The sequence below is a fragment of the Melanotaenia boesemani genome, chromosome 4, assembly GCF_017639745.1.
Source record: "Melanotaenia boesemani isolate fMelBoe1 chromosome 4, fMelBoe1.pri, whole genome shotgun sequence".
Lineage (NCBI taxonomy): Eukaryota > Metazoa > Chordata > Actinopteri > Atheriniformes > Melanotaeniidae > Melanotaenia > Melanotaenia boesemani.
Window position 1 is genome coordinate 6535074 of NC_055685.1, and position 24505 is coordinate 6559578.

At 41.5% G+C, this 24505-nt stretch overlaps 1 protein-coding gene across 4 annotated transcripts in view; it reads right to left on the minus strand.

Moving 5' to 3' along the window:
* Positions 1–24505, minus strand: part of vegfc (vascular endothelial growth factor c) — a 77782-nt gene that overhangs the window by 42413 nt on the left and 10864 nt on the right. Inside the window, exon 1 of one of the 4 annotated variants that reach the window (XM_041983252.1) lies at positions 76–249. The exons of the other annotated variants lie outside the window; for them this stretch is intronic. Coding sequence (XP_041839186.1) covers positions 76–153 — 78 coding nt within the window. The 5' untranslated portion in view covers positions 154–249. Of the gene's footprint in view, positions 1–75; positions 250–24505 lie in introns of those variants that run through there. 4 annotated transcript variants of the gene reach the window in all.

A 24505-nucleotide genomic window follows, 5' to 3' on the forward strand; every position in this document is an offset into this window, starting at 1 on the left:
AGAACTGATCATCAGAGTCATGTTTACTGCAGAAACACTGATGACTCAGCACAATGAATGCATCTATTTGTATACCTGATTACTCCAAAGTGGGTTCACAGAGGGGCTGGAGCTTACCCCAGTTGGGACGGGTTGCCAGAGAACACCCTTCATCAGACGTATCCTTCCAACCTGCCGCTCAATTTAAGCTGCAAACTTCCTCTCTTCCTGTCCTTTGCCGTCAGTCCTGCTGCCATACATTACCACCTTTTTCCAGCTCCACCACCACCCCAGCATCCACCTGGTGGCCAGAAGGTCACTCATCACTCATCAGGGAGCAATGGGATCTTTTTCTTTAATAAAGATTTGTAAATATTCACACCTGAGTCATCTGACTGAACCAATAATTTATCGTCTTTTTCCTCAATGAACCCAATCTAAGCTGGTTGATGTGAGGACAGGATAAATTACTAAAATCTGGTTCAAGCAGGAACAGAAAGCCCTGGAACACCTAAGGGTTCATAAATCCAGCTGTTCCCAACTCTCGGTGGAGCTCAGTGTGAAAACAGGAGCTGAGTGAGGGGAAAGCGATATGTCTGTCTGGGAAATTTCTACAACACATCTCGTACCAAGCCGTGTTATTTCAGGGCCTACAGGCTGAGCCGCGAGGAGGCTGCTGGTTTAAGTCCAAGACTGTGGTGCGATGTCATTTAACGCTTGTTTAACTTCACTCATCAGGGACATTAAAGTCACAACTGTGTCGTTAGCATTATTTGTTTTTGTTTTTTAAGGTAAAATAACAAAAAAATTTGAACTAGAAAAATGATTGTTGTTATTTTATAATTCAGCTTTCAACCAAATCACACATACGGGCTCAAATATTACACCTGTGCATCACCACGGGTGGAACAACACATCAGTCTATATTTTTTAAATGTTGAGTAATCCAGCATGAAAATCCAGATCAATCATGGATCATCTCAAATGTTCTTCAGAAAGAACATGAAGAATTTATTTCTTCTAACAGGTAAAAGCGCTGTAATCTGATGAGCTGTGAGTGTCTGAGATTTTTAATAAATGGAAGTGATTAATCAAGTGTGTAATTGTCTGGATCCTGTCTAGATTCTGAATCCAAAAAAGAAAAAAGGTATCGTAGCAGAATTAGTGATGTCATCAAACATCAAATTTATGTATCAAACTTGAGGTTTCCACCATATTTTACTGCGTGAGCTTCCTCACGAAGTTGCATCTTCAAGAATTTTGCTTTCTTATTTTTTCATTCCTCTGGAGAAAACATCAGAATTTAATTCAACTATTTGGTTTTCCAGCAGAGGTCCAACCTCAGATCTGAAGACATCTCAGGTTTTTCTCCTCCTCTAAACCAGTTCTATACTCTTAGAAATAAGGGTTCCCAAAAGGTTCTCCGTGAAGGGCAGGGGTTCTACCCAGAAGCATTTGCATCTGAAAATCCCTTTTTCATTGAAAGGGTCTAACTCTCTGTGAGGGATCTGGATGAAACCCTCTGGATATAAAAGGATTCCGGCTATAACCCCCAGTAAGAGTTATTGGTGGAACCACCGCATTATTGCAGGATTCAGTGCAGAACCTGTCATAGGGGGCTCTGGGTAGAACCTTCTACTTATGGTTCTAAGTGTGACCATTTATAAAAGGCTCTAGTCAGAACCCTCTGAAAAGGTTTCAGTGAAAACCCTTACAAAGAGTTCTAATAGGCACCAATAAGGGTTCTCTTATGAGGACAAGCCGAAGAACCTTATATGGTTATAGGCAGCACTTTTTTTCTAAGAGTGTACTGGCAGCCAAACAGACCCAGAACCTGATGCTGCCACCACCACTACATTTACTAGCAGGTACAATGTGAGGGGATTCAGCTTTACTCTCGTGATTGAGACCAAATAACTTTGGTCTTATCTTTGTCTTATCTGAGTATAAAACTTCACTCAGGCTGTAATCAGGTGCAACTTCCGCTGAGCAGGACGACGTCAATGTTGGAAAACCTGCTGGACTGAAGAGTGCGCCTTTGCTGAGCAGCTGAGACTAACCCTCCATGCTGATGGTGTACAAACTGCTCTGGACTTCATAAAAGATTCATTGTGTACATGGAGTGTCCATGCTCGTGTTTTGCAATTAGTGCTGACAAATGTCTAAACTGTGCACAGGTTTGGAAATGACGAGGTCAAGCAGTGCTGCTGCAGAGACCTCGTGAGACCAAACAGTGGCCTGATTTCACCTCACTGTAGCAGACACCCCTTCCAGACTTCTAACTTCCGGGATTAAGAAGTAAAGCTGGAGTAACTTTGTGAAGAGTAAAGCTGAAATGTGGCACCACACCAGGTTGGAAGGATCATCTGGCTCAGAGAATTAATGAAGCGAAGGGCAGAGTTTGTTGTTACAGACTCTATGTGCTTGAACCGGAGTTATAATCCGGGAACTAATGCCGTGCAGAGCCAGCAACATGCTGTGGACCTCCAGGGAATTTCCACCAGAGGTTTCAGAGCTGGTTCAGAGACAAATCCCAACTTAGAGTTAGCAACCATGAAGTTGCAACCACTATTTTTAAAATCCCAGAGGCGGTCCGGCATTTAAAAGAGGCTTTCTCCTGAAACCCTACCAAACAAGCCGCACTTGTTCACTTTTTGTCTAATTGGACTGACGTGAACTTTAACATTTAGCATGTTTAGCTGAGGCCTGAAGAGAGATGTTTCTGCGGTTTTTCTAAGATCCACAGAGTCGGAACTTGGGCTGAAATTGCAGGGACGTCTTTTATGACTGTCTTGAATGTTTTCTACTTGTGAAAAATCTCTCTGTGTAGAATGATGTCATTACAACCCTTCCCAGATGTACAGGCAGCTGTTTTTTGTGCAAAAAATACTATATGCAATACAAGAGGTAATTCTTCTAGATAATGACACTGAAGGTTAAAGAGACAGTAAGCAGTAACAGCGTGCAGGTATGGAAGCTAGTAAAAGAAGCGGACCAGGAAAAGTTTTAGAAAAACCTAAAAAGTCTCGGCATCCTGCTAAAAAAAGCAAACGACCAAAAACAGAATAAAACGAGGATCAATATTGGAGAATCTTTTGCAAGGTGGAGAAGTTTCTTCTCGACAGGTAAGCACTGGAATTTTGCTTAAATTAACCGAAAAGTTTATCTTGATTTACAAGAACACTCTCCGTATTTTTCTCTTTCAACTGCAGTTCGGATTTAAAACACTAGGTGTCAATGCTGCTTATTTTGCTTTTAACTCAGACGAGTTTAAACTGTCAGAACTCACTAGACGCTTTGATAGCAGCTGCTAACAATCCTAACAGGAGAAATGAGCAGATCTGGCCTCTGACCAGGGGGTTGTATACAGTTCATTTGGTGTACTATACAGGGTATCATCCTCTAAGATCAAAGCAGTCAGCATCAGCCAACCAGCAGTCCCTGTATCTTTGTTTGAAGTAGTTCAGCCCTACTACCAAAAAGAATCTTTAGCCAGAGTCCATCGCTGTGATGTGCACAGCGGTGTTGTTGGTGTTGGGCAGAGCGTGGAACACCATCATTAACCTCCATGAGTGGCTGCAGGAGATTGTTGATCATCTCTGTCTTTCAGAACCTCAGGGTCTATTATGAGTAGAAGGGAACATATCGCTCCTGCAGAGACAACCAGCATCATAACCTTAAAGAACTGCAGCTGCTTTCTTTTGCATGACATCTGGCCAGCAGTCTCATTCAACTTAGATTCCTTCACAATTATTAATCCATTACATCTTTAATAGCAATAAGCATGTCCAAGGTCCATTACTGGTTCTGTAATCTAAAAGAATCCAGAGAAGTTTTCTAGCATGAAACAGACCATGAACACACCTCAGCTCCAGACTGAGCTCAATATAAACCTCATCCTGACTGGACCTAATGTGACAGTTTACTAGAACAACACTGGGCAGAGTCTACCAGAGAAGAACATTAGGAAGACTTTCAGGTTTTAAATCCATCTGCCGACTGAAAGTCCAAGTTTATGTAGACATGCCAGCAGCGAACCACATGTCATCCAGTCATGACGTCATGGTTACAGCTCTTAGTTCGTTTACAAGCAGCCGATTTAGAAAAAAACCAAAGCAGATCATTAAAGGAACAGTTTGACTAATGTAGGGTTGTTTTATGTGAATGTTATCTCTTCCTGTCCTCCAGTACACTTACTTGTGTACCATTGTACTATTTATGATAATCATCAATTTTACATTCACACAATCAGGAACAATAGGTTCGCTTGAAGCAAGGCCATATCACACGCACACACACACACTGGCCTTTGTATCACACAGACAGTGAAGCAAACACTCCATTTCCTTCTAGAAAGGTTTCCTTCTGGAAGAATGTCTTTATTTATGTTTGTCTGCCTGCATCTGCATGCTTTGTGTGTGTGCTTTCTGTTTCCACACGTATGCATGTGTGTGTTTTTCTTGTTGTGTGTGTTCCTGTCTTAGTTTCCCCTAATCCGGTGTGTCCAGGCAGGTGTTTTTATACACACACAAATGTCCTTTAACATGGGAAAAAGACTTTTTCTCTTCCTCACAGAATGAATCACTGAGAATACAGAAGCACTAAATATGAGCGGCTGGTCCGTTGACAGAAGGTCCCGCTTCCTGCTTCCTGCTCTGAGGCTGAAGCAGCCGATTCAGGGCCGAGCGGGGAATCCACGGACAGCTGGTTCAAGGCTTCATGTGAAGTTACCATGTCATTTTGGAAATGGCAACTGTCTTACAGAGGAAGAAGCTAATGAGCTGAAATGTCTGGTGGTTTGTTGAGTTGAACTAAATGTGAGTCCAACTGATGCATCATGAAGGCTCATTACTCAGACACCTGCAGATTTCACCAGGTTCTTCACAGAAAATGTCTTCCAGGTGTTTCCTGGATCCTACTGACACAAAGAGAAAAATGCTGTGATGATAACTCAAAGCTTTTATTCCCAATACTGAGCCAGAAAATCAGCCGAAGTGCAAAGAGCTGATGGTGAAACACTCGGCGGATGTGCAAAGACCTGTTACACACACAAACACACACCACATAAAAAAAAGGAAATCATACGCTTTTAAGACATTAACTTCATTTTCCACTCACAACTTTTAGGGATCTGCTACCTCTGACCACATTTCAGACAATGAAAACGCTCTTTCTTTCCACCTAATTATATTATATTATATTATATTATATTATATTATATTATATTATATTATATTATATTATAATTACAATTTATTAATTACAAAAAAATCAACGCATTTCATGACAGTCTATGTTCCAAACAACACAGAACATTTGTCAGTGCATGGTTTTCAGTGTACCAATTAAATTGAGACACACCTGCCTTATAATATAATAATTACTAGTTTTCTTCACTTTTTTACATCCGATGATTACTTTAGTTGTAATAATCAGTTCAATACTTCATAAAATCTAGACCTAAAAAAAGGTCTCACCCTTTTCCTGGTCAGTGCTTCTGCCTGACCCCCATCAGACCTTTTCTAGAACCGCCCCTGCATAGTTGACGTATAAACCCTGTCGACCACCAGCCAGCTACTGTGTTAGAGAAGGTCCTGCCAACAACAATACTTTGGGGTAAATATGTGACGGTGTGAACCATGAACTGCTAGTTTCCTCCTTTTCAGCTGAATGATTAAAAAAAAAAAAACGCAAACAGAGAGGCAGTACTACCAACATAAAAGCCGATCAGCTGATCACAGACAGCCGGTGTCATGATTCACAACATGAGAGGGATGGCGAGGAGGAGAAGGAGGAAGCAGCTGCAGACACAGAGAGGACCAACGCCACCAGACCAGCCATGTTTGTGCAAAATGCAGGAAAAGTTTTTTTTTTTTTTTTAAAGAATGCAGGAAAAGTGCAGATGTGGAACCCTCTGAACGTGAAAGGTGTGGATGTTACAACACTGTCATCCTACACAGGGATGTGTTGTTCCATCAATGTTCTTTTTATTCTCAAATCCATAAATAGAGTTTTCCATCTGGCCTCTACACACCTCCACGTCCCAGTGAGGGACATGGAGGCTGGAGAACTGGAGAACTACAGAACAGTATGTGGAGAACACGGGAACAAGCAGTAACTGGAGAACAGTAACTGGAGTAAAGATGTGATGTTCATGAACGAATCAATTCTTTTGAATGAACAATGGGAACCAATTTACAGCTGTGAGCCGTTCATTTGTGAGCCATTATTTTTATATACAAATTTTCCACACTGCCTTCATCACTTTTGTGACATCATAGAAGTCTGAAGTCCAACACGTTTCATTCATGTAATAATAATAATAATAATAATATTAATAATAATAATGGATTAGATTTATTTAGTGCTTTTTCAAGGCACTCAAAGCGCTTTACATTGTGTCCATTATTCATTCACTCCTCACTCATACCTGGTGATGGTAAGCTACTTGTGTAGCCACAGCTGCCCTGGGGCAGACTGACAGAAATTTAGCTGCCAATCTTTGCCTACGGCCTCTCTGACCATCACCGAACTTTCATCCACATTCATACACCAGCGACGCCAACACTGGAGGCAAGGAGGGTGAAGTGTCACGATTATTTATGATTGAAATTGAGATCTTGATTATTTGACACAATTATTCATTATTCACTGTAATAGTGTGAACTTTTCTCTATGTAACATTGGACTGTAACCACGTTCTTCACAACACCCTCACTACCCTCATCATGCAGGGCAGGGAGAGACACTCCACTAACATGGAGAAGATATATCGTTTGTCCAAAGTGTTGATGAGTTTCTTAAATCCCGAGTTGTTCGCTGTGTTAACTGAGGGCTGGTCTTTGGTGAGAATACAAGTTATGTTTGTTTATAACCTTTGCTATCTCTTTGTCTGGAAGGTGGTGGATTATTTAGTCGCGACTCTTTCATCTAACTTGAGAGGTGTTGGGATGTTGAATAAAACCAAAGCAGTTGGAGCTGTGGGAGGAGTCTACAGCAGAGTGCTGCAATGCCAGTGGCACACGATTTGAAGCTGAAAACAGCACAAGAGTAAACCGAGGAGCAAAACATTGGATCATTTCATTTTTATGACCATTGGAAAGCCAGATCGTAATTGAGATTAAAATTTGATTAATCACCCACCTCTACCACTGTCCAAAAACCAATACCCTGTCTCAAACCAGTTCCCCGTCGCAAAGCCAGTACACCCGTCCCAAAACCAGTGCCCCTTTCACAAAACCAGTGATGCATCCAACAACCACTACCCCCATCCCGAACCAGTACACTCGTCCCAAAACCAGTATCCAGTCCAAATTCCAGGACCCCCGTCTCAAACCGGCACCCCATCAAAACACCGGTACCCCATCCAAAAACCGGTAACTCTTTCTGTGAGCCTGGTTTGTATTGAAAGTCAGTGAGTGAAGTAAAAACTATGTCAACATGATATAAAATGATCAACATGTTAATCAGTTATTAACACATCCAGCTCAAATTTTTACTGTAATATTTATCTTTTTATATCTTATTACATCAGGTGTTTGTTGCTGTGTGATCAGTAAGCTGCAGGTGACTGCGCTCTCCCAGTATGCTTGTCAGAACATGATGAGTAATATTTTTAATAAAACGCAACATCTGGGATTTTAGGTCACAACAAATAGGCTGTAAAATCCTGGAGGGACGACTTTCCAGGGTTATCCAAGTCATGGAAACGCTTCCTGAATGTAAACTGAGACTTTCTGCTCTGAATCATCATGGTTTCACTCTGGCTCCCCAAACACATCAAATCTGGAGAATCTGGGTTAAATCCTCGGGTTAAAGCCACCAATAAGCCTTATTGATCTGATCAGCTTCCATGTTAGTCCCCAAAATGACTGCAGAGCAACTTCTTGTCCCTCAGGAGGAGCCGTAGCCATGGAGCATCTACACGTTAGGGTTTATGGTGCGTTCCAATTGTCGCAGAATTCCAAGCAGCCGAGAATATGTGACGGCATTCCAGCTGCACAAAACCGGAAGAAAATGGATGCCTCCAAAACAGCCAATCTGAGCATCTACAAATCTGTATAAACCTAGAAAATCACAAACACAAGGTAAAGATGTCACCCCGGCAACAGCAGCAACCCACATATTGATGCAATTTTTCACAAACAAAATCGCCGTAACAACATAATTATCCATAACAAATTGTTGCTGTTTACACTAGAAACTTAACGGACACAAAATATGTTATAAAAAGTTTTAACATCTTTAAATCTGGAATCTCAGAAAAACAAGATAACTTCCTCATTTCTGGCAAAAATTCCTTGGAATTCTGACTTCAGAGGGCAACTGGAGGGCATGATTAATGCTTATGAATGGCAGTGATATGAGTTATGTGCCATGAGAGCGTATTTATTTGTATGTGCTAGAAAAGCCTGTGAAGCCACTAACTGGCTTTGCCAAACAAACCACATACTTGGTGGTCTGAGCGTGTTTACCTTCTCTTTTCTCTGTGCGTTAGAGCAAAAAATCCATCATGGCTGTGTTTGTTTAACACGCCTGATGTGGCTGCACACAGCTTACATGCAGACTTTAAACGTCTCTCTTCAGTAAACACTCACTGACGAACCATCAGTCTGGACACAGTGAGGCTGAAAATGGCTTTTCCATCCGACACATCTGCAATGCTAACGGCTTCGTTTCTGGATCTGACCAGCTTTGAATTATCTAATTTTCTTAATGAAAGGATTGTGGCCCTTGAGGACCAGAGCTGGACACCTCTGGTATAGAGAGTAAAAACAGACTTGCTTCATCTGTCGTTGGTATGTGCAATGTTCAGATGTTTTCATGAAATGAAAGAAAGAATTTCCAGAAACCTGCAGACTGCAGGATGTTCAGTTAGGACCGTGGTTCAATGGGTGGAGCTTTTAGCTGCTTCATCTCTGCTGGATTAAAGGTGGTTGATCCCTCAAAACAATTCATGCATATTAAAATAAAACAAGCCTTCATGCACCACAACAGATAACACAGTAATTTAAGAACACACTCATTATAGTCTCTTTCACACACAGACACAAACGCACACACACAAAACATACCCCCCCCCCCAAACACACACACACAGACCAATAAAATGTGAATAAATTATATATAACCCATAACAGTCTTAATCTGACTAAGCTTTGGCTAAGAGTAAACTCATATCAGTGTTTTTTTTAGCCTGCAAGCTAATATACTGACGTATAAATCAGAGGAGGCATCTTTGCCTCTCAGATGTGAAAATCTCACTTCATTATGCCTTCTAGCCTCCCATTCACAGCCACCCACACCTGCCATTCAGACTCACACAGCCTCAAACAGTGTGGACCGGTGGGCTCTTGAGGTCAGTCAAGGGTCTAACCACATGTCACAACTCTGGAAGAGCGCTCACATTCTTTCACTTCCAAGAGCATCAAGGGTCAAAAAGCCCTGCATCACTGAATCGGCTGCACCAGTCCATCGGTGCATCAGCTGCATGGTGCATGGACCACTACCATTGCTACTGGCACACCAGTACATCGTGCATTGGTGCTAGGAGTCTAAACTCAGTCTCTGAGGACTGAGGTTACTTTTAGGCAAATTCAGTTTTTTTTTCTTTTGTTTTTTTTTTGGGAAGGGGGGGGGGGGGTATCTTGTTAGTTGTAATTATTAACATTTTATCTCATGGATTCAGGGTTATACAGCTGGGCATTTTTTTTTACATGGTCGACCAAAACATCTCACTGCTAGAAAACTGGGTAGGACTTTCTGGCACTGCAGTTAAGTGGGTTGAGTCTTATTTAAAAGACAGGGACTACTTTGTATCTATAGGTAACTATAATTCTGAGTGAACCAAAATAACATGTGCGGTTCCCCAAGGCTTCATCCTGGGGTCGCTGCTGTTAAACATCTACATGCTGCCACTCGCTCACATTATGAAAAACAACTAAACATGTTACCTCAGTTATGCTGATGACACACACATCTACATAACTATCTCACCAGGAGACTACAGTCCGATCCAAACTCTGATCAACTGCATCAATCAAATTAAAGAATGGATGTGCCAGAACGTCCTTCAGTTAAAAGAAGACTAAACTGAAATATTAGTTTTTGGAGCCAAAAGAAGGAAGATTAAAAGTCAGTTCTCAGCTTCAACCAGCTAAGTTCAAAACTAACAACCAAGCCAGAAATCTGGGAGTAATCCTGGACTCAGAGATTAATTTTAGCAGTTATATTAAGACAGTTGTGAAGTCGGCCTGTTATCACTTAAAGAACATCTGGAGGATTAAAGGAATGATGACTCAGTAGGATTTTGAAAACCTGGTCCATGCATTTATCTTGAGTAGACTGGACTACTGTAAGGCTGTCCTCACAGGTCTCCCCAAAAAGTCCATCAGACAGCTGCAGTTAGTCCAGAACGCTGCTGCTCCAGTCCTCACTAAGACCAGGAAAGTAGATCCTAGAACTCCAGTCCTCACTAAGACCAGGAAAGTAGATCCTAGAACTCCAGTCCTCTTTACACTGGCTTCCTGTCTGTCAAAGAACTGACTTCAAAATCTTGCTTAGTTTGCAAAACACTGAATGGTTTAGGACCAGAATCCATTTAGGATCTTCTGGTTGGTTATGAAGCAACCAGATCCCTCAGGTCATCAGGGTCAGGTTTACTTTCTGTTCTGATAGTCAGAACTTAATGTGGAGAAGCAGCGTTAAGCTTTTATGCTCTTCACATGTGGAACAAACTCCCAGAAAACTGCAGGTCTGCTGACTCAGCAGTTTTATATCAGGGTTGAAAAATTTTTTATTTGCTGTCTTTTATCAGAACAGCTGTTAATTCCCCATACACATACTTTTATTTGTTTTATTTTACCTTTTTTTTCTGCTTTTACTTTATTTTAAAGTTTATTTTTAATGTTCTTGTTATCGCTTCCTGTAGCCCGCTGTGATGCTTTTAATGTTTTATGTAAAGCCCTCTGAATTGTTTTCTACATGAAATGTGACGTACAGATAAACTTGCATTGGCTTCTTTTTAAAGAAGAGATATTTTACAGTGATTACACACAGTTCAGGACACGCAGAGGTTACATGGGGGGGTGGAAGACTGGGAGGATAACTATCAGGTTGCATCGGCTTGGACTGGATGTAATAAAGCTTTCAGTCCTGTGGCAGATGTTAGAAATGTGAAACTTCATTCTGAGACAAACCGGCTTCTTTCAGGTTCAGAGCTTGGTGAGATGATTACCCACCTTACTAAGGTTCACTGTAAAGCCACGCTCCTTTGTTGTCAGACTGTCATGCAATTATAAAACAATGCATCTTTTATCCATGTGTCACTGCGTGACTACCACTACCTTCTATGTAGAAACATGTAACTAGAATTATTGAAGGAGAAGATGTGACAACCAACAAAGAAGAAAACTGGTTCATCTGTTGGTTAATGCAGAACAACTTGTGTTTCCATCAGAGTGAAACATGGAGCTGCATCAGGTCCTAGCGGTCCGTGATTTATCAGATTCTATCAGAACGTTTACCGAATTCTTCTACATCCAAGCGTGAGATATTTCTCCTGTCCAGAGACACCTACCGTCCTACATACGCACAATGTCGTGCATTGTAGTCCACTTCCTGTATATGGTTGTAGGTGGACCAGAGTTCGACTCTTTGTTCATCCATGCCTCCCAAACGTACAGACTTTCAGAGCAGGTGAAGCTGCCTGTCGAAGTTGAAGTAATTCCACGGGTCAGCTTCGAATGCAGAGGGTGCCGGTCGGATTTCCCACTCAGCCATCATGTCGGTTACGTACACAACAGACGGTCTGGACGCTAATAGAAGATTTGAGTTGTGTTTTAGAACTGGGTGTTTATGGACTAATTCTCAGACATATGAGTAGAACAAGCATAAAGCTGTTCATATTATTAATGACAGAACATAGTTGAAAAAAATATTATTAACAGTTAAAAGATCCATTTTTTAACATTTGCACATTGAGTTTTCTGCTTGGTGATGCATCTAAAGGACGACTCCTCCCCCCCGTCTGTGCACCTGATGCTTCTTCATTTCAGCACCATCACTGGCCTGAAATGGTTTTTAGCTGCAACCAGAGCTGCAGGACATGCTGCATCTTATGAGGTTGAGAGATCAGCTGTTTTTGCTTCCAGAGGGTTAATGTTCTCTGACAATGATGAACAAATACAACAAATCCAGAAAAGTCATGAAGGTTTTATTCTCTCATTTGTCTGACGTGATTTGGTTCTTAGGACAGATGAAGCCTCAGCATCAGCTCAATCTAAGAAGCAACACGTCTACTGTCATCCTTTCCGACATCCTGTAGAGCTTTCACTCCACACTAAAGTCAGATCCTACAGGCCAGATATCAAATTGGGAAATAAAGATAAGAGAGATAATGAGGAGTAAAAACAGAAACCATATGGAGGATAAAGGATGAGGTTTGCAGCAGAGAAGTCATGCTACACTACGCTCACCTCATTTCATCGCTCTGATTGGCTAAAAGCATCCAGAGGAATCTTGGCCCGCATCCCTGGATAAAAGAAGATGAAGCTTTCCCTGAAATTCCTTTCATGACGTCTGGACATGTTTTAGCCAGAAATAACTCCTTGTACCCAGTCGAAACTATGACCCATCTGATGGTTTCACAACGTTTAACAGATTCGTTGCTTCGCTTGGTTTTAGCTCGGGAGAAGGAAAGAAGGATAAACTAGAGAAAGGCGGAATGAAGAGTGAGGACAGCTATGAGAAAAAGGATAACCATGAATCATGAGCTGAGTATGCGGGTCTAGAATGTAGTAGTATCTGGGTCTTCTCCCTCACCTGGGACCTGTGATGAAAACACTGACAGCCATACAGTCGGGGCTCAGTCTCAGCTGGTGGACACCGACTCACCGATCACAGATAAACCCTCTTAAGTCAAGGAGTCAGAGAAAGAAGAACAAACAGAAAAATGTTGAAATGAAATGTAAGTTAACTGGTGTGTCTCTGCTTGCTGGAAGTCCAGCAGCATGCTGCAGAGACTGACACTTAAAAACCTGGGGCCTCATTTCTTAAGCTGGCATAGGTACAAAAACCGGCGTACGCCAGTTCTAGTCAGGTCTGGGATCTATAAAAACCAGACTTGGTGGGAGAATGTCCCTACCTCCACAGCTATTCTGACCCTGCCGTTCACACAAAATCTAGAGAAATTGCGACACCAATGGTCCAGAATAAAACCAGAGATGATGTGAAATGTGACATTTGTTCATCTAATATTATCTTTCACACCATGTGTTAGATATTGAAGCTGTTTGCAAAAATGAATAAAGAGGCACATTTGATATTAATACTCCTGAGAGAGCATGCTCAGAAAAAGATCAGGTTAACAGAGAAGCAGATGTTTGTTATTAATCAGAAGCTCAACCAGTAAAACATGTTCTGTCACTGTGGAACAAAACTTCCATTCAGGCTAAATAAGGCGACAGTCTCCTGCCAGCATGTTCCAGACACATTAATAATCGTTACTATTAAAATAACACGGTCGCCATGGAAATGTGCTCGTCAGTCAGGCTACAATCAGGTGTTGCCACCTGTAGTTGTTCAGAACATTGATGGTTGGATATAAAACGGCTCCCCAGAGTGTAAAGACATACAACGGCTGATCTGGCTCTGCTGGACCATTAGGAGCCAGACTCCAGAAGGACCGGGTTTTCAGAGACCAGCAAGACTTACTGCATGGCTTAGGAACCGGTTCTGACACCATATGCTGTGCTCTCCGACCTCTGTGGTGATCTCCGACCTTTGTGGTGCTTCGGGCCCGGTGCTACAGAGAACACCAGGAGGAACCAGGCCGTGCCAGTCCCTCTGCAGGTGCTAACTGGGTATTCGGGGGTATCACAGCCAGATGCGTTAGACGGCATCATCGGTTTATCCCGTTACATGAACTGTCCTACACTTGGGGAGAACAGGAAACACAACAATTCCGTTGGCAGCAACGTCTGGTTTCCCAGAAAGAATCGCTGCTGATGATGCATTAAAGCTGCAGTAAGAACTAGCAGAGATGAAATGAAAATAAGAAATAGTAATAATAATCCCAGAGGGAAATTACAAATTGGAAATTAAATCTGCTGTCATTAACCAAAATGTAGTAGCCATTTTGAAGTATTTGTATATATATTTTTGGGCACTAGGTGGCAGCATTGTATAGCCTTTGTCACCTCTTATATAAGTAGGAAACTTCCTGCAGGTGACAGGTGTTGTAGGAAGGTGAACACAGTTTTTGACTCGTTCCTTTATGGATGGTCCACTCACTCCTTACACCTTAACGCTTGGACCAAAAGATGAAACATCGTCGTTGTATGGGTATGCAGTACTAGGTGCATTGGGAATGGCTGGTGAACAATGCGATTAATGAGCTTCACTGAACACTTTGTGAATAATAAAAAAGAAAAACGGCAAATTGGTTTGGACTTGGCTTTTGTACACGAGTAACGCCAGCGATGACAATACGTCAATAAATGTCCTCATAAGCACTTCAGGCACTGTAAGCATAGGCTTGGCACCTTTAAACAAAGCATTGTCATTCTCTAAACGTCCACATCATGTGTGGTTCAACATGTGGCTCATCGGCCTGGGTCCACAATAACTGAGGTGGCTGCTTCATCTGCAGGATCTTCTCCGTATTCTGTTGTCGGAAACAAGGCTTCAGGCGGCTAAAAGGATTACCGAAACCACCCTAAATTCTGGTGTCTGCAGACGTCTTTCTGAAGAAGTCATCCCAGTATGCAGCAGTCAGTAAAAGAATAGGTGGAAAGTAGCTTCAGTCATTCATTCTAAGACCCAGCAGAGCTGGACCAGACTGGAGGCTGGAGGTCTAGAAGTGATGCAACTGTTAGGAAACACATAGAGGAGGAGTTCTTATTTCTCTACAAAGCTTTTTAGTGTTGTCCCAGTTTCCCTCCAGACATTATCTCCTGCAGCTCCTTGTCCACCCGGTTATTACCGGTAAAGGTGTCCCTCTGCACCTGCAGGACTTCCTCTGAGGACATGGCTGCTGCGATGCTGGGTAGAGTCTCTGGCCTCCAACCACAGCTGTAGCACCGGCCACCCAGCTGGAGCACCCAGGAACTAGAAAGAAATATTATTTACCACTGAAAAAGAACACTGCATTTTTCTTTTTTAACTTGCCCTGTTCAGCATGGTGGTGGGAGTATGATGGTCTGGTTGCCAAGACGACCTTTATGGCTATAAGGCTCCTCCTGATAATCTGATTATTTATTTATTTATTTATCTATTTTTATCTTATTGATTTATTTTGAATTATGGAATTCATGTAATCTAGCTGGACCTGATCGGAGGGGACAGAAAAGAAAAAAAGAGAATAATGAAAAGAAGTAAAAAGGAAAGTAGAAAAAAAGAAAGAGGAGACAAAGATCCAGTAGATAGAAGCAACAAGCTTCAATCCAACCTAACACCAGACAACCAGCTGCTACACCTGAACAGAAACACAACAGAGAATTTCTTACAGCTTTTACAGGTAAACTAAGCTGACATTCATCAAGAGTTCCTAAAAAATAACCAAGACAGCAACAACAACAACAGGTGACCTTCCTAAATTGTATGATGGTTATTTCTACACATTGCTGTATTTTCTAAGTAACTCCTCAGCCAAGAATAAGCTACACCTCTTCATCCGTACTTCTCCACCTTTCTCAGTACTATGCTGGGATCTATGGTATCGAACAATTTATGCAAATCAATATAAACTCCAACAGAATGCTCATGGTTTTCATCTGCTTTGTCATTTCTTCCACCATCTCCATAGCTACATGTAGTCGTTCTCTTACCATAAACCAAACTGCTGTTCACTGACTGCTTCACATCTGTCAATAAAAGCGTCAGCTGGTCAGCAAATCTGCTCTAATATTTTAGAGTAGTGAGGAAGAAGGGCCTCTGCTCTGTCGCCATCAGCGCAACGTTTGTCTCCATTTCTGAATATTGGTTTTATCTTTGTCTTCGTATTATTGGGAAAAAAAACACCTTTTTGAAAGGACAGGTTAAAAATAAAGATCAGAGCTTTTACAATAAGATCAATGACTTTTTTTATCATAAACATCAATGACACTTATATCACTTGATGCTTTGTTTTTTTAAGTTTTCTAACAATTCCCATTAAATCATTGATCCCAAAATGGAATTTGTATTATCCTTAATAACATGATCAAAGATGTTTGATTTTTGTGTCAAACGCTGGAATTTTTTGGCCAAATTGCCAGCAATACCCACAAAATACCTGTAAAAGTCTTCAACAATAATCTGTAGACTGTCCACTGTCTCACCAAAACGACTTACAAAAAGACAGGAATTCTGTTTTATTATGTTTTTTTTAATAATATCATCGTTAACTTTACAAGTCTTTTGAATATTATTATTATTATTATTATTATTAAGTGTTCCTTCTTCTGTCTTCTCATAATAGCAGTCAATATAGTTTTATACTGTTTGTACATTTTCACTTTTACTGGTTCTCATTTTTAAATAATTGTTTCATAGATTTTTCTTTCTACATGACTTTTGCAGGCTCTTAGTCGTCCATGGTTTTCCCTTTTATTTTTCCTGCATCTTGGGATTCCTCATAGGGCAATACTTGTTATAAAGCTCTGTAAATGTGAACAGAAATGCAGCATAAGCCAGATTCACATCAGCATACACATCATCCCATCTACAGTTTGCAAGATCTAACTTTAAAGCCTCAGTTTTTTCTAGAGTGCTTATTCTTACTAGTTTATTAGTAGGTTAACTTATTTCGACTGGAGAATTTTTGTTAAAACTGTTCAAGATTCCAAAAACCGGAAGGTTATGATAAATATTATTATGATCATTTCATTTGAACAAATCAATATTAAAATCTCCACAATAAAAAAAAAAAATCTTTTACCCCATTTGTTTTTTTAAAGATATCAGCTGTAGTATTCGGAAACTGTTCCCTAGAGGAGCCAGGTGCTCTGTATATACAACTCAGGAATATACTCTTACATTTTCTTACTTTCAATTGTCAAACATTCCATGACTTTATCAACAACAGCTGTGTCAATAACGTTACACTGGAAGTCTTTCTGTTCATGCAATACCTCTCCACCTCCCATTTTTTTCATTGTAACAAAAGAAATTAATGTAATGAAATGCTAATTAGCAGTGAAAAAGTCATATCCTTCTAACACAAAATTGGCACACTTTGTTATCCACATTCCATTTATCGCTATGACTTGAAACTCATGTTTTAATAACTCTACATACGCTTTGATATCTACTAAACTGGCATAGAGACTTGTGCTGTTAAAATGTATGATTATTCGGTCACCATGTCTGCAGAGGTTTTTCTGGGAAACCTACTGACCATGAGGATGGATTCAGTCTTTCCAGATGATGTTTAAATGCCTGATGTTGTCTGGGACGATAAAACAATACAATGTTCTTAAAGATTTTATTATTTTAGTTCCATAGGTTTTTATAATCAATAGCTGGACAGGGAAGGGTGTCAGAGACAGATTGGGTGGCCTGCAGCAAAGGGCTCCAGGCCAGGAATTGAACTTGCGACAGCTGTAGTCTCTGTATATATGCCTCTACCAGTTAAGTTTGCCACCATAAACACTATTTTTATTATTTTTATGAGTAACACTCAGCAGTCTCTCCTACAGTGTTTTGTGGACATGGATGTATATTTTTCCCATGGACAGGACAGTCTCCTGGACATGGACAGATCTTGGCCCAAAACTGAACAGAGTCCCTGATCGTATCGAGTCTAGCAGACTATCCCGCCACCAACTGAACAGAGTCCCCGATCGTACTGAGTCTAGGGGACTATCCCGATCCCCAATTGAACCGAGTCCTCGATCGTACCGAGTCTAGTGTACTATCCTGGTTTGAATGCAGTCTTTGCTCTCGCTGACTTCCTCCCAGTTCAGGTGACGTCATACAGACAGGAAGTTGCAGCCGTCAGAACACGTTTGACTCTCATCTTGGTTTAGTTGTTCATTTGGCTCAGAAACCTTCGGTCCATAGGAGATTGCACCCTCATGAGTAAATCCCACAATATTCTGTGTTTTCCAACCAATTCCACTTTTACATCAAATTGAACTCAGGATCAATAAATTCCACCAAATTTTGTAAACCTCTAGAGGAGGTCTGCTGCTTGTTCATCACGTCTAACATTATACTTTATCTGGTGTCATGGCTGCTGACTGCTAATTAGTGGATGGAGCTTCTCTCACAGTTGTGGTGGACTGATGATCTGCTACCATCACCTGCAGATGATGAACTGGACCTCATTTTCCCTTTTTTCTTAAAGTAGTTCCACACAGAACTTTCATTTTTGCATATTGAGACTATAGTTAAATTTCTTATCATTAAATGTCCAGAAGTTTCTAACCATTAAACATTAGAAATATGTACTTCTTTTTTGTATCCTTCTGGGGTCGTCTATTTGTATGGAGTCATGTTAGAGCAGCAGAAGTCCACTGTGTCCACAGACAAATCTAAGAACCTGTGTCCCACATCACCTTTGAATTTGTCCTCACGTGATCTGGCCAGCTGGGACACCTGTTAGCTGAACAGGGAAGTGAACTTGAAATAACCAGGAGTGGTTTCCTTTCTTCCTTCAGCATGAGTAGCTGCCCTGTAGTTTAATTATTTCTTCCCAGGAGCTGCTTGGATGACTAAAATGTCTCTGCTGAGCACAAACAACTTCTAATACTTGGTTGTTGGCAGGAAGAGGAAACCCAAGAGTCTCCATGCATCGGTGGGGAGAAGTAGAGCATGCAGCGCTGCCAACTATTTCTACTGGAATGTAAATGTTTCTGGATGAAATCATATAGTATTACAGTATTGTATGGTAAGTATTTTCATAATGTCATGACACTGCGTTTGCGTATGACTTTGTGTCTTTCCATGTGTTTGTTTCTCTACTGCTGTCTGTGCTCACTGGAAACAGCAAGACTCACAGCATTCTTTAATCCACGTTTTTCTTCTGTTGGATCATGAAAACATCTGAAACTGGCAGAAAAGTTAATCATACTGATCTGTGGCCACTATCAAAGACTGCTGCTCAACTCTAATAGCATCTTTCATATAATCAATAAGCAGATTATGCAGATTAACTGCAGATATGGTCTGAGCTCATTTTGTCTTTATTTATCTTTATTTTATCTTCACTAAAAGAAAAAGAAGCACAACCAGTTTACAGGCGCTGCTACTGCATCTCTATACTAAGGACCTCTGAAACTACGTTAAATCTGGCAACAAAATCAGCAAGTTAATAACACGACTCAATTTGTTTGTGGTAGCGCAGGCTTTAAAAAATGCTGTTGACATGAAAGCTAAGGCCTGGAGCAGATAGAGAAAGAAAATCAAGGTCTTTATGTTTTTTTTTGTTTTTTTTAACCCGTCCTGTCCAGTATCATAGCAAGCCGCCGACCCCGCCAGGGACCGGTCACCCACGGCAGCCCAAGCGAAGGGCCCCTGAAGCCCAGAGGCGGCCTCCCCATCCCCCAAAGGCAGAGGGCCTGCACCATGCCTAGGAGAACCAGGCCCCCCCAGACAACCACCCGGCATAGGCCGGCACACACGCCGATGTTCCAGCCGCACACCCCGGGAACCAGGACACCATCGACCCCCTCCCCCCACCCTCTACCTACTCCAATCTCCACCCCTCTCACAGTCACGGCCCCCACCGCCATTCCCAGCCACCCCCCATCACCTCCCACCCAGATGCGGCTGACAGGGCATCCCCCAAGATCAGTAGCCCACCATCAGTGCAGCCGCCCCGGTTTCCAGCCCCCAGGGCAACCAGCTCCCCCTGTCCACCCCCAGCAGCGCCCTGGGGAAGAGGGGTGTGAGGTGTCCCATTGTCCACCTCCACCTCCCCGCTCATGACTGTTTTTGGTGAATGTGTTTTTTTACAAGTAAAACTGAGGGGCAGTGACCATATTGTGCTGGGAGCAAGGTCATATTAGTAGTCCCATCCTCCATGCACTATATGACACCAGAGCCCAGAACCCCTGCCCAGCCCGCCCCAGAATAGCCCGGCCGCCCTGCCCAGGGCCTACGCCCACCTACCCAGGCACCACCAGTGGCCTCACCCCCCGCCACGAGGCGACCCCAACCGCTGGCCCCTACAACCTCCAACAGGGCCGGACCCAGAACCACCCCCATCACAGAGCAGCCCGGTCCCGCACCACAGGAAACCACAAAGAAACCTGCAACCACCAGTCACTTCCGGCCATTTACCAACCCCCAAAACGTCGAGGTCACACTGCTCCACCTACACTAAGTGATAGGGTTAGGGTTAGCACAGGGGACCAGAGGGAATGAGATTCAGCTAAATGATTCTTTGAGGGGGCAGACATGGTCTACTATGAGATTCCTAAACTGCTGAATAGAAGGTCTTTATGTTCAACTTTGGCTGAGTTTGGAGGTACGAGATGCCAAACCAGTACAGGAAGCTGTACGCTCCTGAAGCAGGTAAGGAAAAATGAGAAAAAGTCCTATGTGCTGACAAATAAGTCTGATCCAAACATCTGTGTGCTTTCAGGATAAATATATGTACTGCTACTGAGGTGAAATCAGCTAGCTTATGCAGGCACAGCAGTTGCATGCAAATGATTATGCTTTATTCCCTACACTGTCAAACTCCCTCGTAGTTCATCTGCTGGGATGGAGCTGTGTTGCAGCAGGATGATGTGAGAGGCAGGGTGTAGCAATCATGGAAAGTTACCTCATTTTTCTTTCATTTCTGGCAAAATCCCTCTGGCCCCCTGCTTGCTTGGACAGATTTCCAGCCTTCCCTTGTGGTGGACCAGGCCCATCACAACCATTCATATAATGTGGCAGGGTTTAATGTGATGTAATGCCACTGCAGCCAGGAGGGCCTCTGATAAACACCCTTCAGTGCTGCATTTAGCCGTTTAGTTGCTCTGACTGGTGGAAGATCCATCAGGATGGTGCCCCTTGGAAATGAGCTGAAAGGACTACATCCATGTTGTGTTTTGCCTGTTTGTATATGTTATGATAGCTATCTTGGAGCAGAAATACAGCATAGTGAAGTATTGTAGCAGTAATGTCAGATTTCTATCATGTATGAATAAGAGGTGGCATTATCTTTCTGATAACCCCTTTACAATTGGCTTAGGGCAGTGGTTCTCAAACTGGGGGGCGAGCCTCCGTGGGGGGCTGTGGCAACAGGACAGGGGGGGCGCATAGGATTGGGCAAATGTAGCAGACAAACTTATGCTTTGACAACTTAGGCTCTTAGAAACATTCTGGTTCACACTCCAGACCACTTGGTGGCAGTAATGCACCAATTTGTTTTTGCCAACTGCCAAAAAATATAAAGAAGTAGAAGAAGAAGAAGAAGAACTACAGCCAGAGATCAGGGTTTACTGAACGCATCAAAGGAAGAAAAGAAAGAGAGAGATGGAGAAGCAGGATGAAAGAAGGCAGATATCTGGCTCTTGGTTTAACAGTAAACATGTTTCTGATTGCATCTCCCTCACGTCTGTGATACCATGAGAATACTACGTTACATATTTATACGTTATATAGTTATAGTAAGTGTATATATATATATATATATATATATATATATATATATATATATATATATATACATATATATATAATTTCAAGATAACTTTGCAAACATCTCTCTAAAGTTATTAATATTCCTGTCATTGGACTTTCTAAATAAAAACCCTCTTTGGTTCAGACATACTTGATTTACTGTGTAAAACAGAAAATTGAAAGACAGGCATATGATGAGATATGTCAGTGCATAGAATACCGGATGTGATAACATTAGAAAATACATTAGTAAAAATGTAAATGTTGGTACCTTTTAAGCTGCTTGCTTTTAAAAGGATTGTATGTCTATCTTTATACCTGCACGTCTTAACTATTATAGATCTTGGCCTTTTGCCATTACTAATCATTAGAGGCTTTCCAATGTGATGTGCTCTTTCTACTTCTATATGTTTTTGATCAATTTTCATTTTTTCCACTTAAGATTTCTCTAAATTTCTTTTCAGAGTCAGACCCACTTTCTTTAAGGGATTCTGGGATACCATCAATGACTATTTTCTAGATACTCAACTTTGTCCAACCAGCGTTTGTTATCAGCTAGAAGAGCATCAGTGCTGGATTGAAAATGTTTAATAGAACCAGTGGTCACAGATTCAAGAGTGGCCTTCAACTTATCCATTTCCCTTTGAGCGTATTCTAGGCTCATTTTGATCTCCTGCATTTCTCTGAACAAGTCATCATAACGCTCTTGTTGCATGATGAGGTCTTTATAGTAGGACTTTTGCTGGTGCAAGAGCTCACAAACAACAGAGAGAGAAATTAAATCTTCCAATACATGTATACATGTTCCTCCAAAGGGGGTCACGGTAGATAAAGTTTGAAAACTACTGGGTGGGTGGGTGTATACTCATCATGTACTTTCTCTGAAATCTGCAGGCTTTCTCTACATTTTGGCGTGATGGCCACAGCAGACAGTTGAAATGTGGAGCCAGCAGATTCGTATCTCAGCAGTCCGACTGAGCAGTGAGACATAGCTGAAAGTTGCTTGCTAATTACACACCACATTCTTCCACAGACGCCAGGGGGTTGTGAAATATGGGCCAAAGATACAGACAGAAAAAAATTAACAAGGGGAATCATTGCAAAGAACTGGGACAGAGAAAATCACACCAGGGTTAGAGATACAGTGAAATAATGTCTTATTTTTAGTCGTCTCCACTATGAAGTAAGGATGGAGCACCAGTATTTCCCCACATCCGTTCATTAAAGGTTCACGGTCATCCACAGACTACAAGGTTAGAATTTGTTTGGCGAGTTCCAGCGTACGACCTGGAACATCATCACCATCAATTTTCCAGTTAGAGGAATGTTGAAAGATTTTCTGGAAAAGTTTCCAGCTCCATCACAGTCAGATGGAAAATAAAGCAACCAGGACCAGGACATGAGTGAGCACTGCTGGAAATGTATCCCAAATCTGTTGCTGGATGTGAGATGTTGGCAGGTTAACACAAGTTAACACAATTTAATGATAACGAGTCAAAGACTCATTATCTGTCCATGAGTCAAGGAAATAACAGAAGCGTGTTCCCATTCAAATTATGTTCTCATTTTGCAAAGTTCTCCTGCCACCAGTTTACTGATCCTCTGACCTTTACACATAAACAAAAAGAACATGTTTGTGTAAACGGTTGGCAGCAAGATCAAGTCAAAGCAATGAAATGTGTTATTGTGGGCATCAGCTTCAGAGAAAGCTCTTAATACCATAACATGCATTCTTCAGAGCCACATCAGGCCAACATCTCCGACTCAAAGAAGTAATTGTTGAGAGAAACTCGTGCCAAGAAGCTGAACAGTGCAGTAGTTCAAAGTGGAAAGATAACAGCAGTGCTGATAAACCTGGCAATGTCTACTGAAGCTGCCCAGGCAAATATTTAAGGACGGCCAATCAGAGGCCAAATCTAAACTGAATCGGGTAGCTGCTGCTAAAAAAAAAAAGAAATGTTCCCAAATTTATACGTTACAAAACAATACACAATCTTACTTTTATATGAACAAAGATCAAGTTAGTAGTTGTTGTTTTGTTTTTTCCTGCAGAGTTTGACTCAACATGCAGCCACTCAGACCTTTAACATTGATCACACTGGAAAATGATTTACATACTGGCCAGTAAGCAGCCAGTACGACCAAACGGCAGCATGTTTTTCTGGGTTCCTGCACAGTGCTGCAGCTGCAGTACAGCAGCGGTGTTCGGTTGAGCAGGCGAACCCTGAAGAGCAATGAGGCAACAAAGGTTCAGATCTTACAAGACGAAGCCAAAGCAAACATGGTGGAGGAGTTAGAACCATGAGAAGGGGCTGACCGGGGAACTTCATCAGTTTCCTGAGTTCATAGATTTTTTTTTTTTTTTTAACTAATTATATATAAAGCACAGAAGATTTTCTCATCCCATCCCAGTTGATGGAAGGATGTGTTTCTGTAACAGGTTTACAGAATAATCTGGACAAAGATTAGAGAAAAAAGAGAGGAAAACTAAATTAATATCTTCAAAAAGAGGATTACATATTATTTATGTAATGCATATGTGTGTTAATGGTTCTTCTGTGTTGTGATTGTTTAAAGTGGTGCAGGCCAGGTCATGTAGAGGTAAGAGGTGATATCAGCTTTTTTTTTATTCTATGCTTGTTTGTTCACTTTTTGTTGTTGTTATTTTATTTTTGTATATGTATTTATATCAATCATGATGTAAAAATAAGCATTCTTTTATCTGTTTCCAATCCAGCTTAATTTGTTAGCACGCTAAACCACAGACGACCAAAGTACTGCACAGAAATCCCAATTAAAAACATAAGTACACACTTTTTTTGCTGGATTTTTTTGATGGATCCAAATCTGAGCTCACACTTATTTATGGGTTAAAAATAATTGTGGCCACCCAGATTCAGACTCATAGAGCTACCATAGCTTCTGTTAT